At 41.2% G+C, this 15,442-nt stretch overlaps 2 protein-coding genes across 2 annotated transcripts in view; both read right to left on the bottom strand.

Moving 5' to 3' along the window:
* Positions 1-739, bottom strand: part of LOC143526174 (zona pellucida-like domain-containing protein 1) — a 5,397-nt gene extending 4,658 nt beyond the window's left edge. The window contains exons 1-2 of the mRNA XM_077020822.1: positions 482-739; positions 2-212 (exon numbers count right to left, since the gene is read on the bottom strand). Coding sequence (XP_076876937.1) covers positions 2-212; positions 482-575 — 305 coding nt within the window. The 5' untranslated portion in view covers positions 576-739. The remainder of the gene's footprint in view (position 1; positions 213-481) is intronic.
* Positions 740-7,729: 6,990 nt separating this feature from the next.
* Positions 7,730-14,411, bottom strand: LOC143524917 (zona pellucida-like domain-containing protein 1). Its single transcript, XM_077018322.1, has 11 exons — positions 14,358-14,411; positions 14,139-14,258; positions 13,660-13,880; positions 13,286-13,470; positions 12,778-12,850; positions 12,065-12,162; positions 11,825-11,911; positions 11,367-11,535; positions 10,848-10,950; positions 8,118-8,135; positions 7,730-7,912 (listed from the first exon to the last, which is right to left on the bottom strand). Exons 1-11 carry the CDS (start codon positions 14,374-14,376, stop codon positions 7,764-7,766), a joined length of 1,242 nt encoding a protein of 413 aa, XP_076874437.1. The 5' UTR covers positions 14,377-14,411; the 3' UTR covers positions 7,730-7,763.
* Positions 14,412-15,442: the final 1,031 nt, after the last annotated feature.

Below are 15,442 nucleotides of genomic sequence, written 5' to 3'. Positions count from 1 at the left end.
GCTGCCACAGGCATGTGTGCTGTTAATGGGGAAGCGAAACCGGACCACAGGGGGCACCGCTGAGAGGTCCAGGGTGCCCTCGCAGGTCGGATCGCCCACAATGTTGTTGAGGATGAGCTGCGACTCGTTGTACCCTGTGTAGGCAACTGGGCAGACCTGTATGGCCAGCTCAATGTAAGTAGTGCCACAATCGACTGCGATATCAGTAATCTCTAGAAAAGTGAGAGATTAAAGGCAACAAAAGCATGAGCAGGTGTGCTTACAGAGCACCTGACGTGTGCTCTCCATCATCCATGACAAACTCAAATTTCACAATGTCAACCCGTTCCAAGGTGGGGAAATAATAGTATTTATAAAGAGCCAACAGAGTGAATAAACACAAACATATATTTTTATGTTGAATGGTTTCAACATTAACTTCACGCGGCGGTTAATATTTGTTCTGTCCAAATATCAAAAGCCTCCTAGAATAACAACATACCTGGTTTTCTCATGTATGGTGCGCAAATATCCGCCGTTAGCTGACCGCTAACAGCATTTGCGGTGATGGAGATGAAGATTAGCTGGAGGAGCATCGTCCAGCTTTGGGCTGAACTTGGAGCTGTTCAGAAAAACTCACCAGCAACAGTCGGATCAGTCCGCACATCCAGGACTTTAGAAAAGCACAGTGAAAAACCTTTAATCCCAGTCCCAGTCCAAATTCTCACCTTGCATCAGATCATGCTGCATGCCTGCGTTGGCATTGCTGATGCACTTTGGACCCTTTATGAGTATTTGAAGCTATTTTATAAAGCATGTGCTTCAGTGGGATTGGACAAAAATAAGGTCATTCTATGTTAATATGAACCTCTTCAGTCCAGAATCGGAGACTGTCCCTTTTGTGAATGAGCTACTAGGGCCCTTCCCTTCGGGCACTTAGTGAAACCACATCTCTTATGTAGCTCTTCCTGTTCTTATGAGATGATGTCCGGTGGATGGGTGTGTTTCAGCATAAAAACTAATTTTCCCTGCTCTTTACCACAGAGTTCTGCTGCTGCAGAAAGGCACAGGCAAAGGGACCTCAAAAGAAATCTCAAAAGATTTTCAAAGACTTTTACTTTGAATACTTCTCCCTCCATCAGATCAGCCAAGCAGATGAATAAGGCATTCTTTCTTTTAATAGCAGTATTAGTAGTCCTACGAGTGGGTCTTCTAGATGTTACACACACTCTGCCAAATGCTTAATTAAGTGACTAAGAAGCCTACAAATACAGCTAAGGATTTGGAAGCATGTCTTGCCCTTGATAACATCTGCATTCATTAAACAGTAATGGGTTGAATGGGAGGCTTTGGCCAGTGGACATTTATGACCATTGATTACCAAAATGTCAGACCACAAATCAAACCAAACTTAAATATGCTAAAGCGCACCTGCATATTACACAGCAAAACTGAAGCACTGTTCTACAGGCAGAAGAAATATAGGAAATAACACCATAGGAAATATTACATATAAATATATTAGAATACAAATATGTACATATTACATATAAATGTATCCACAAAACAGCTAGCAGAAGGTCAGGCAGACCCAGACCTAAAATTGAAAAAAGACCAGAATCAGCATGATGTTGGTCTAAAACACAGTAAATTTGGCTGAAACAAAACAAAATCACCAATATTAATGTCACTGATGGCCATATAATTATATATTCATGGATTGCCATATATTCATATATTCACAAATGTACATATATTAATTGGTTATCACACTGTAAAATGTTTTTTTTTCTCATTATTACTTCAGATCATTTTAGGAGCCACATTTTAGGATTTTTTTAAATCTGTAATTTTAATTAATCAGATCACTTATTAGTAATCAAAATATTGATGTTACAATAAAAGGTACAAACACAGACACTCAATCCTTTAAGATACTGCAACAATTCCACCCATCTTCCACCCAGTGGAAATTCTCACTATGGAGGATCAATAATCCATCCATCCATCCATCCATCCATCCATCCATCCATCCATCCATTTATCTATCTATCTATCTATCTATCTATCTATCTATCTATCTATCTATCTATCTATCTATCTATCTATCAAACAAACATACACAAAACAAGTATGTGCATTACAGTGAAAGTGGGAGATTGAATCAACTGTGCAGTGAAAGTTTGTTGTTGTTGTATCAGATGTTCTTCCCTTCTGCAAAGAGAAAGGAGACTCGGGTATCAGTAAAATGAGAGCCATGGGATTACAACGTTGAAATAAATAAGATGTTAAATTAGGTTATTGACAATAGGGATCAAAGGCTGGGACACATTATGCTGCAGCTCATGTGTGCATCATTGTCAACATCATGCCACTGATATGTTGGTACTTCTTCAAATGGCAGAAGAAATACACTACAGAACATGCTATGGTTACTGTGCTTTTTAAACAGGATATGTAGCCTACTGTCCACCATTCCTAAAGGTTGCGTGACTATGCGTGAGTTCACTACCGCCCTTTGTTTCTGTCTCCATCACTGCCATATTACCTTCCTGTGCTTGTGTACAGTTTCACAGGTGGGTGGACACACACACATGTCTTTTGTCAACATGCTCACACTAGTACTGCTGCCATCAAGACCAAACTCCACATTTCTGTTTTTACAGACATAAATGGCTTATAGATGGTGTTGATTCAGGCGTTGAAATCATAGTGGCACTGCCATGTGAATCAGCATGTCCCATCTCCCCAAAGTGAGCAGAAATACAGCCTTTACAAGCAAAAACCTGAAATCATGAAAGGGATCATTGAACGACTGGCCAAATAGTTTTTCTAGCTTTCATACCTCTAGAAAAATGATTTAGGAGCAGGATTACTTTGCATTACCTTGGTTACATTTTGATACGATAGGACATTGTATTTTTAGAATAAGTAACAGATTACAAAACAATAAATTAAAATGTAAAATTATTTTTCTCAAATATCAGTTCATATGGGAAGGACATGCTCACTGATACACACACACACACACACACACACACACACACACAAACATATGTGATCATCTACACCTGATGTTCCTCCTTTGTTCACTTTTCTTCTCTCACCATATAATCCACAAGGGGCTTAAGCCCATATAATCCCACCGGTGTTTGCCCATCTAAGCCCAAAGATGTCTGCCATAACATCTGTATGAAATGAACATGTGCCCTTTAATACAATTAATAACATCTGTACAAAAACATCTGTATCATTTAACAAAATAAACGGTTCCCCTGTACCAGACAGTGGTACTGCTAATCCTTAAAACCAACGTTTTCATTCAACCTAGCATTGAACTTTAAAAACCTATTATTACAGACCTATTTCAAGTTCCTTTTTCTACACAAACCACTAGAATGAATGGAAGCCAAATTAACTACAAAACTACTTTACTCTTCAAGTCTTTTCAGTCTGGCTTTCTTCTTCTTGATAGCACAGAGACAGCTCTTCTAAACATCACCAATGACCTTGTGTCTGTCCTCAGAATTAAATTTACAGCATTTGGCAGACACCCTTAACCAGAGCGACTTACATTTTTATCTCATTTTTTGTACAAGTGAGCAATTGAGGGTTAAGGGCCTTGCTCAGGGGCACCTCAGTCATGGCCTCAGGTCTGGGAATCAAACCCGCAACCCTCCGGTCACAAGACCAGTTCCCTAACCACCAGGCCATGACTGCCCTAGAATTCTTTACAGTAATGTAGACTTTAATGTAGGCTTTGGCACTGGACCATAATATTCTTTCTCACCTGTCTTCCATTGGTTTTATTTTCCATTGCCATGCAGATGATATGCAAATTTATTTCAGCACTAGTTCTATCACGCCTCTACTCCTGAATTATTAATCACATGTGTCCATGATCTGAAAACAGGGTTGGATGCTGCGTTTCTTAAGGTAAATTCAGGAAAAGATGTCAATCTTATTTGATTGTACCAGACTGTCCCTTAGCAGAGTCTCAGAATAATCCACTGACATAGTGTCACTGTTAACCCCTCATTGACTCTTTAACACCCTTTAACACTCTTAACATTATTATTCATTCCAGCGTTTGATTCTCTTCCTTCTCACAAAAACGTTATTACTGTAATAAATGTTCCTAATACTGTAAAACGCTATGTTAGTAACAGCACGTGATCTTCCTGAAATATTCTGTACACCTGCTGCTCGTTACCACACCCTTTTCGCAACTACTTAAGCTTCCCCCTCTCACTTCCGGTTTGCAAAGTATTGTTGCTATGCTACATACCAAGCGTTCTGTCCCTGCGATTGCCCTCCCGTGTACTGACCTCTGCTCTCCTTCCAGACCTCGTTCGCTGCCTAGTCCGTGTGTTCTGCCTTCTGTCTACCCGGCGTGACCCTGGACCGTCCTGACCTGGTCTACAGCACACCTACACCTCACACGCTCAACAGAGTTATTCGCCTCTTCGAGTGCTCTGTATTTACGTCTTTAATAGAAACGACTACGTTCCGCATTTGGATCCTTGTCTGCCTGGTTGGTTTGTTACATGCTATTTGTCTGCATAATGTTGCTTCAACTGGAAAGATACTGAAACCCTTGTGCATGCTTTAATCTCATGCCAAGATTATTTCCTTTTTATTGGTGTATTTGGAAACATCTTTTATTTGGATTGCAATTTTTTTTCTAAATCTCAAGTCTCGAAAGGCAGCGTGTTGTTCTGACGTAGTGGACGCTGTGGGCTCGCAGTGGTGTACACCGTGGCCCCAGAGGAACTTCATTTCGTTGCTGTGTACTTGTGACAATGGCAATGACAATAAAAATTTAATTGATTTGAATTGAATTGAATTGAATGTGCCAGAGTGCTTATATACACTAAACATTCAGTACTTATTGCACCCACTGTCTGTCATTTGCATTGGCAGCATGAATGATCCCAAATTTAATACAAACTATTACCTCTTACATTTAAAGCACTGGAAGGTTTTACGGCCCATATAATTGCCTGAACATATGCACACCTACATCACGGATCACACACTTGATCCTGTGGTACTGATCTCTTTAATTCCATGGGAATTACATGAATAGAATGTGTGGAATGTGGAGAACAAAGAAATCGTTTTTTGTTCGGAGCACACCATCTGTGCCACATGGACAGATGGGATGCAGGTGAAACTCTTGGTTGAATAACATGAATGACCATAGTAGCAGAATAAATTAAATTGTACCGAAGTATCTTAATTGTTGAGATCAGCCAAATAGCTCAAACTGAACGCATACGTAAAGGCAAGGCAGACCTAAAGGCAGGGCAGACCAGATCACTTACACTTAGATTCAGGAGGCAGAAACAGAGTTGCTTACAGGTAGAGTGTAAACAGTTTAATAGTACAGAGGTAATCCAAACTCACAGGGGGTAGGCAGGCGGGGTCAGAAACTGATGCAAACAGTAGTACACTGGCAAACAAACCGAACAGGGACAGAGGCTAAAGACAAAATCGGGTCAACAGGCAAAGACAAAATAGCCATAATGCAGAGTAGAAACAGGTTCCACTTGACATGCAAAACGAGATTTCGTAACAGTGGAGAGGGAAGAAGCAGAATATGTGACTTGATAATGGAAAACAGGTATTTTCAATATTCTGGGGATCTCCAATGAACTGTGGAATTCTGGGGAGCATAGCTCCTGATGCCGGTCAGGGGTGGTAGATGTGATATATGCAAGCTAAACATAAATCCACACTGTGCTTATGTTACTGTTACTGAGGACAAAATCTAAACCAAAATGTTATTTGTCAACCATCAGCAGGGAACGCACCCAACATATAGACCTGTCTGTGAGCCACATCAGCAGAGAACACACCCAACATACAGACCTGTCTGTGAGCTGCGTCAGCAGGGAACACACCCAACATATAGACCTGTCTGTGAGCCACATCAGCAGGGAATGCACCCAACATATAGACCTGTCTGTGAGCCACATCAGCAGAGAACACACCCAACATATAGACCTGTCTGTGAGCTGCGTCAGCAGGGAACACACCCAACATATAGACCTGTCTGTGAGCCACATCAGCAGGGAACACACCCAACATATAGACCTGTCTGTGAGTCACATCAGCAGGGAACACACCCAACATATAGACCTGTCTGTGAGCCACATTAGCAGAGAACACACCCAACATACAGACCTGTCTGTGAGCTGCGTCAGCAGGGAACGCACCCAACATATAGACCTGTCTGTGAGCCACATCAGCAGGGAACACACCCAACATATAGACCTGTCTGTGAGCCACATCAGCAGGGAACACACCCAACATACAGAACTGTCTGTGAGTCACATCAGCAGGGAACACATCCAACATATAGACCTGTCTGTGAGCCACATCAGCAGGGAATGCACCCAACATATAGACCTGTCTGTGAGCCACATCAGCAGAGAACACACCCAACATACAGACCTGTCTGTAAGCTGCGTCAGCAGGGAACGCACCCAACATATAGACCTGTCTGTGAGCCACATCAGCAGGGAACGCACCCAACATATAGACCTGTCTGTGAGCCACATCAGGCAGTCACTGACTAATGTATAAACCCCCTCCACCCATGTATGTAAATCTTTCAAATTAATGGTGACATTTTACATTTCAGCCTCAGTTACTGTTTTGTTTCAGGCCCAGTGTGTTGAAATACAGAGTAATAAAAATGCCTCAGTGTCCAATTACTTATGGACTATGCTGTGTAATTCAGGTAGTGTGTTTATTTAAGTGCATTTAAAATTCACAAAGTCTGTTGGTCCAGTTCATGTTTAATCACTATGTTGCATGCATTAATGTATGAGCCACACACGTACATCTGCAATTTAGACATCAATGTGTAATCAGAGACATAATAAGGACCGTTTACAAAGTGCAGGAATATGTTACCACTACACTGTATTGTTAATCCATCTTGTCACTGAATTTGCTTTGATTTGCTTTTGTATTTGTTATTTTAATTACTCAAAGTGCTCTGAAGCCTTGGGGGATTTTATGTGACTGAAGTACATTTGTGCTGCTTACATCATTGGCCTATAGTGTAAATCTGGGGATGCCCATATTGCACTGAAGTAAGTGTCCGGATTGCCTTCAATAAATAACATAATTGTCAGAACAATAGCATTGTTAGAATTTTAGTTTATAAACACCCAGTGGTATGTAGTCTAACGTTTTTTTAGCTGAAAAATGAATCACATGACCTAAGTACTGTTGCCATATTTAATCAGCTATAAAGCAGCACCAATAATTAACATTCAGAGGGAGAAACCACATTGCTTCCACACAGTATTGTACATAATTCTGCGATTATAAAATAAATTACATTAGATTTCAATGACTTCTACGCTCAAAATCTTAAAAAAAAGAAGCATTCCTGATCCCCTTTCTAAAAACTAAAGGTGCCTTCATTTTTAGATTATATATTTCCCCATAGGTTAAACCTCTCAAAGACCTGACTTGATTTTAATCCAGAAGTGAAAACTTGTGATCAGATTCTCTCTTCCTTCATTAAATCTCATGATATGTACATTTGTACATAACTTCACCCAGTTGTACTATATGAACCAAAGATTACACTGTTTCCCAGGGGATGCACGTCTTAATAAGGTGTTAGTGTTGATAACAGTAGCTGTAGTGATCCATGCTCTGTCCCTCAGAGGCGAAAGGGTGGCCTGATGTGTGTCTTCCTCTGCCCCCCCCCCCCCCCCCCCCCCCCCATTGGAGCAAGATCACAGCAGTCTGTAGGGCCTTTAACTGCGGAACAATTTGGAGGCATTGGTCCACTTCTTGGATAACAACGCAGCTCCGACGATAACGCCAACACAAACAAACGCCAGGATGCCCACTGCGATTCCGAGCCCGACGGTGGGGTTCGAACCGGTCCTAGAGCTGTATACAGCTGAGAAAGACACACAGGCAGAACATGCATGAGACTCGACAATTAAAGGAATATCCACATTAATTGTGCGACAATGTGAAATACTCCCCCACCCATGCACCAACAAAAATTATTCTGTGCATGACATTCACACGAGCTATGTATATCTACAAATACTTTGTAAGGAATTGTTTTCTATTCTGTGTTTGAAAAATATGTAGCTTACCTTGATCTGTCGTTGCAGCTGTTGAAATAAAGCAAATAAAGGTTATCTCAAGAAACCTTGCCTAACTGTTTGTGAGACACCTTCAATAGCCACTTTACTATGTTCAGCTAAAGTTCTGGCTAAAAGCCACTTTTTGCCTTCAGAAATGCTTTAGTTCTTCATGGCATAGATTTAACAAGGTCCTGAAAACATTCCTCAGAGATGCAAAGTTGTTAGCTGCGTTTCTATGATTCGAATCTTACATTACACGATGGAACTCGTGACCGTGGAGCCCCATTTGAGTACAGTGAACACAGTCATGTTCAAGCCCGTTTGAGAGTATTTGAGCTTTGTGATAAGGCACAATGTCCTACGGTCCTGCGATCCTGCTATCTTGCTGTCTGCCTGTAGCCTGGACACCATTACACCACCACACCATTACACCGCCACACCATTACACCACCACACCATTACACCGCCACACCATTAAAACATCACTCCATTACACCACCACACCGTTACACCACCACACCATTACACCGCCACACCATTACACCGCCACACCATTAAAACATCACTCCATTACACCACCACACCGTTACACCACCACACCATTACACCGCCACACTATTACACCACCACACCATTACACCACCACATTACACCACCACACCGTTACACCACCACCCCATTACACCACCACACTGTTACACCACCACATTACACCACACCCACTGTTACACCACCACATTACACCAACACACCATTACACCACCACATCATTACACTACCACTCTATTACACCACCACATTACACCACAACCATTACACCACCACACCATTACACCACCACACTGTTCCACCACCACATTACACCACCACATCATTACACCACCACACCATTACACTACCACGCTGTTCAACCACCATATTACACCACCACATCATTACACCACCACATCATTACACCGCCACACCATTACACCACCACACCATTACACCACCACATCATTACACCACCACATTACACCACCACACCATTACACCACCACACTGTTCCACCACCATATTACACCACCACATCATTACACCACCACATCATTACACCGCCACACCATTACACCATCACTCCATTACACCACAACCGTTACACCACCACACTATTACACCACCACATTACACCACAACCGTTACACCACCACACTATTACACCACCACATTACACCACAACCATTACACCACCACACCATTACACCACCACACTGTTCCACCACCACATTACACCACCACATCATTACACCACCACACCATTACACTACCACACTGTTCCACCACCACATTACACCACCACATCATTACACCACCACATTACACCACAACCATTACACCACCACACCATTACACCACCACACTGTTCCACCACCACATTACACCACCACATCATTACACCACCACACCATTACACTACCACACTGTTCCACCACCACATTACACCACCACACTATTACACCACCACATCATTACACCACCACATCATTACACCACCACACCATTACACCACCACACTGTTCAACCACCATATTACACCACCACATCATTACACCGCCACACCATTACACCATCACTCCATTACACCACAACCGTTACACCACCACACTATTACACCACCACTCTTATACCACCACACTGTTACACCACCACATTACACCACCACCGTTACACCACTACCAGCCTGACCCGTTGATACAAGGCAAGATTAATTCATGCTTTCATGTTGTTTACTACAAATTTAATTTTGTTTCCTATTGTTTAATTCCAATTCCTTATTGATATTTACAAGACATTACTTGATTGTAACAAATAGTTATTTGAGTTACCGGTCCAGTTCTGTCAGCTCAAACCAGCGTGGCGATTCTTCTCTGACCTCTGACATCAACAAGGTATTTTCACACAAAGAACATCTTTTACTTTTTCAGTCCTTTCACTGTTAAATGGTTACGTGTGATAATCCCAGCAGATCAGTAGATTATGAAATACTCAAACCAGCCTGTCCAGTACCAACATGGCGCATCCAAAGTCCTGTAAACAACCTTTCTTTAGTTTGACCTTCAGCAGGTCATCTTGACCCTGTCTACATGACTAAATGCACTGTGATTGGCTGATAAGATATTTGCATTAATGTGTTGTTGAACAGATGTACCTAATGTGGTTGTAGAGTGTATACTCACTAGCTACATCTGCCTGGAGCTACACTCTCTGGCCCCTTTTTGAGTATACCTAATAATAAGGTGCATTTTATATGTGCACAATTGCATACTGAATACAGATGACATCACATCTGTTAACAATTTGTCTTCAATCTCCTATCACATTTGCCACCCGTTAGTTTTTGACCACAGGAGCACTGATTACCAGATATATTTTGGTTTCCATACATACTGGATGTTGCATATCAGGCACAGAACACTTGCTTTGTTGCTGCTGTTTTCACCGTCAACACAATTTTCTGCTGTGTAGAGAGTTGACAGCCCAAGAAAAATACCAGCAAACAGCCACCCAGTGGACAGAAACTGACCAATAAAGCAGAAACTCTACTAACTTTAACTGTCTCTATCGTACAAGGTGTTTGTAGTCAATAAACATTTTTAACAAAGCAGGTGGTAAATGTAAGTTTTAATATTAAGGCTACATTTAATGGGTACCTCACTGATTAAAATTAATAAATAAAATGTAATAAAACGAAGTTCTTACTGCTGGGAGATTTGGTGATGATGGCGGAGGAGACGAGAGTGGTTGAATCTGTTAGTCCATTTTGGGAGTCAGCCTCTCTTTTCCTTCTGCCCGCGGCACATGACTGATGACACAGCAATGGAGAAAATGAGGCACTATCTAGATCATAAATGTAGACTGTGATGAAACTCAAGATATAGTGCTGGATATCAGAATGTTGATACACGTTTTGCATTGACATAATGAATTGTGACAACAAATACCAAGGTCTTCCAATCTATATTCATATACACCAGTCATAAATATTACATGTTCTTTCTTCCTCTAGTTTTGTGTGTGTGTAGCCTATATGTGCTTGTGTGTGTGTGCTTGTGTGTGTGTGTGTGTGTGTGTGTGTGTGTGTGTGTGTGTGTGTGTGTGTGTGTGTGTGTGTGTGTGTGTGCGTGCGTGTACGTGTGTGTGTGTGTGTGTGTGTGTGTGTGTGTGTGTGTGTGTGTGTGTGTGTGTGTGTGTGTGTGTGTGTGTGTGAGTTGAGCTCACCCTAAATGATTGGCAGACACTAATGTCACACAGTCGAGTGATGCAGTGCAGGTAGTAGCTAGAGATGGTCTGGTTCTTTTGCTCTGTGAACCGGAAGGCTTGAAAAGAGAAGCGTGCGTTCTGACTCTGTCCGTTCTCTGTCAGGTTGGTCAGCTGGTCTTTATTGCACCTTGTGATGATCAAGATCACAGTTTAATAGCACAATGGAATTACTGTTATGCCTAATGCTCTCCTTTTCAATCAAAAACACATAAAACTAGCGGCCATTTTAACATTCTCTCAGTACAAATGATAATGGCTGGAAAAAAGAAAACAAATTAACAACAATTGACAACTAACTAACAAACTAACTAATAACTGCTAAAGAAATCAGTTTTACCTTGAACAGTTATTGAATTGTTGTATTGTATTTTGGTAGTTGATCAAATCAAAACAAAAGTCAAAGTGGCATAATGTACCCCACAAAGAAGTTGAAGTAGCTGGAGTTGGTAGCATAGGGATAGCGGTTCACGGTAGCGTAGCACCTATCCAGGAGGACAAAGTACCTGTGGAACAGAACCACCTTCAGTACCGATCCCTCTGTACTGCTCCTAATTTACACTGGCAGTGCAATGCAGGCCATAACTGGGCTTAATATCGACCCTGGTCCATATATGTATAATCCTTTCATTTATAAAAGCGATTGGATAGCTACTTACTGAGCGGTGAGGTTGGTGGCTGTGACCAGGACATACACAGTGGTGCGCAGTTCAATGCCCTGTGGGGGCATGATCAGGGGAATGGTGTACCCTGGGTCCTACAAGAAGACAAATACAAATGACTTAGAGAGTTTGGCAGAGGAAGACAGAGATGGGATAATGTGGTACATTCTAGTGTATGTAGCTGCAGTCCTCAGTGTGCCGTGAAAGTAGTTACACTGAATGATCACGTTATTGCACCTTGTAGATTCATAAATTGTAATCCAGCACTGCTGGTCCAACTTTAACTGACTGCAACAGAGGATCCTGTGTACATACTGTGTCACTTTGTCAAGACTGATCTGGCATGGGACAAAGGTCAGGTGTTAGTTGTGTGCTCTTGAAATACATTATGCAATAAATGTACTTATAAATGCCCTCTAAGCATGACATGAATACAACTGGAACATATATTTAAATATAATGAAGTAGTAATATCCAGGAATGACCTGCCTTTATTAAAACAGATCATTAATGAAAGAGACCACAGTGAATTGTAAAACAATTAATATGAATCATTAGCAGTTAACCAACTCTGAGCACACTGAACTAAATAAATAAATGGTACTCTATATGTACAGCTATGGAGTAGCAATAAAGTGATCACTCAATGTGCAGCAATGTGTAGCAGACATGATGGTGTGTAAAGGTATAACGCTGCTGGTGTTGGTTACACTGTAAAGTTTCAGACTCAGGGTACTGATGAAGCTGCCGTTTCGGTCCCTCACTGCAATGGCTGAAGATGACCTGGAGGAGGAGGAGGTTTGAGCACTCAATCAGCATCTTGAACTGGGCGTTCAGCTGCCATAGCTGTGGTGGTTAAAGACTGTCATAGCAATTTGTGTAATCATAAAAAAAGCATCTCCAAAAATGAAGAGCTTCCCAAAATACGCTTCTTTGTTTTGAGTATTGACTAGTTGCAGTAGAAGAGGACTGTGGTGTGAGAACACTACGCTACAGGTCCTGATACTCTATTCCGTTCCACTGTAACTATCAGTGAGTTTTACAATCCCCAGAGAAGTAACCCTAGGACCCATCATATCTGCCATGACGTATCTGCCAAAATATTTAAACTGGATTATAATGGTTCTCTCCAGTAAAGCCCAGCATAGCTAGTTTAACAGTGCAGAAAATGTTCTTATAGTAGGAAAGAACCTATTACTAATCATGAGAAGTACTTACACATCAATTTGTGTGTTGTTGATCAAATACTCCAGTGGATAGGAACATGAGTAGAAGTACTTCAGGTCGGTGTTGTAGGTCACAACACTCATAGTGGGGTCAAATGATCGCACCACACCGCTGACGTTTACAGTCTGGATGTTGGAGAAGTCAGAGAATATTCCGGTGCCTAATGCGCTGGTGGTCTGCAAAGAACAAATGGAAGTTCCTACATGAACCTTTTAAATGGTCGATCAGCACAACTGGCATGAGTCTCATCTCTGTTAACTACCACATAGGATCATCATCGAAGTATAAAGTAATACAAATAATAATAATAGTACCACTAAAATCTAATATTTATAAAAGTAAATGAAGGTAGTTGTGCAGCTCACCGTAAGGGTGCTACCACAGCCACTGGTTATGTTAATGGGGAAGGTAAAGCGCACCACGGGAGGTGTGACAGAATTATCCACAGTGCCCATGCAGTTTGGGTCATTCATAATGTTGTTTAGGAATAGCAGTGACTCATTGAAGCCAACGTAGACGGCCGGGCAGAGCTGTATGGCTAGACTTATGTAATTTGTGCCACAGTCCACAGCAATGTCACTGTAGTCTAAAAAAAGAGAGAAAGGCTCTTTTAAGGTGTGGTTCTGAACTACATACTCTGGCTTCTACGCCGAGCTAAATCCCTGGAGCAGTTGCTGAGGGCCAGTTATATAAAAGATTTGTTTCTGTGGTTGATCAAAAACACTACACAATGCCCCCTAAATCATACAGTAGTTCTGTAATGTTTTTTTTTTTTTTTTTATCTGTGAAACCCAAGTTGTTATTGATTTGTGATACTTTAAAAGGGGATAAAATAAGGACATACCTGGACGTCTGAGGTATCCAGTGCAGTTAGCCGCCGTTATCTGACCGCTAACAGCATTTGCGGTGATGGAGATGAAGATTAGCTGGAGGAGCATCGTCCAGCTTTGGGCTGAACTTGGACCTGTTCAGAAAAACACACCGGCAGCAGTCGGATCAGTCCGCACATCCAGGACTTTAGTAAAGCGTCACAAACAACATTTTAAGTAACACAAGTACGCACCTTGGATCCAGAACCTCATCCTGCCCTGTGCTGGGATTCCCTTGTCCTTTTGGACCTGATGGGGTCTCCTTAAGCATTTTTATAGCACTTATCTCTTGGTGGGATTGGCTAAAAATAAGGTCAGCACAACCTGCTATGTCTCTTGTGTCTAGTATGTGAGAACAACCCTTTTTGTGAATGGCTTACCCTGGTCTATCCCTGAGGGAATGGAGAAATAACACACCCAAAACCCAAAAAGATTATTTATGTCTCAAAAAAAGGACCATTGTCATATGTCAATGGGATATTTCTTTTGTGTGTGCTTGTAAATACAGAGTCCTTCTTCATCACAATACGAGAAATTTCATGAAGCAAATGTTGATGCCTCGGGGAACAAAGACAATACCTCGAAGGACCTCTTTCGGGACACTTTAATAATGTGCCAAGTCTTTATGTTGACCCAGAGAAGTCTTTGAAATGTACAATCAGTTCATCTGAGAAACAAAGCATTGTGTAAAGGTGTGTTTGTATCGCAAATTTGTATCTTCAACTTACTATCAGAATGTTCTTATGAACCTGTGGATTCACAATACAAAGCCAAAAAGTCTGCATATGATTGGTGAAAAAAGCTCGATAATACATTCACTGTAATCAGATTAGAAATGCATTGTGTGTAATCAGATTAGGAATGCATTGTGTGTAATCAGATTAGGAATGCATTATGTGTAAATATTCTTGGTTACTAATCTTTAAGGGGGGATTTTAAATGCCATGAATGCATTTGAACGGTATCAGGATTAAGCCATCAGGTAGGTCATCAGAAGAAGGTAGAGTCCTCTAACATAAATCATGCATGTAAATATATTACATGCTTAATCCATATAACTCATACATACTTACTCATATATAAGCAGCAATTTTACCTGACAACAGTTTCTCTAGTAATCTTTTATGAGGTCATGTTTACATTTAGTTTTTTTTTACTTTACTTACTTTTCAGTAATGCCCAGATGTAACTAAGTTTGTTCTTAGTTATAATAATACAAAAATGTCAAATTTTAGCTCTTATTTCTACAACACAATATATATGTTGTTCACTGACAGTG

Source organism: Brachyhypopomus gauderio, chromosome 10, assembly GCF_052324685.1.
Source record: "Brachyhypopomus gauderio isolate BG-103 chromosome 10, BGAUD_0.2, whole genome shotgun sequence".
Taxonomy (NCBI): domain Eukaryota; kingdom Metazoa; phylum Chordata; class Actinopteri; order Gymnotiformes; family Hypopomidae; genus Brachyhypopomus; species Brachyhypopomus gauderio.
This window is presented reverse-complemented; position numbering and strand designations above follow the sequence as displayed.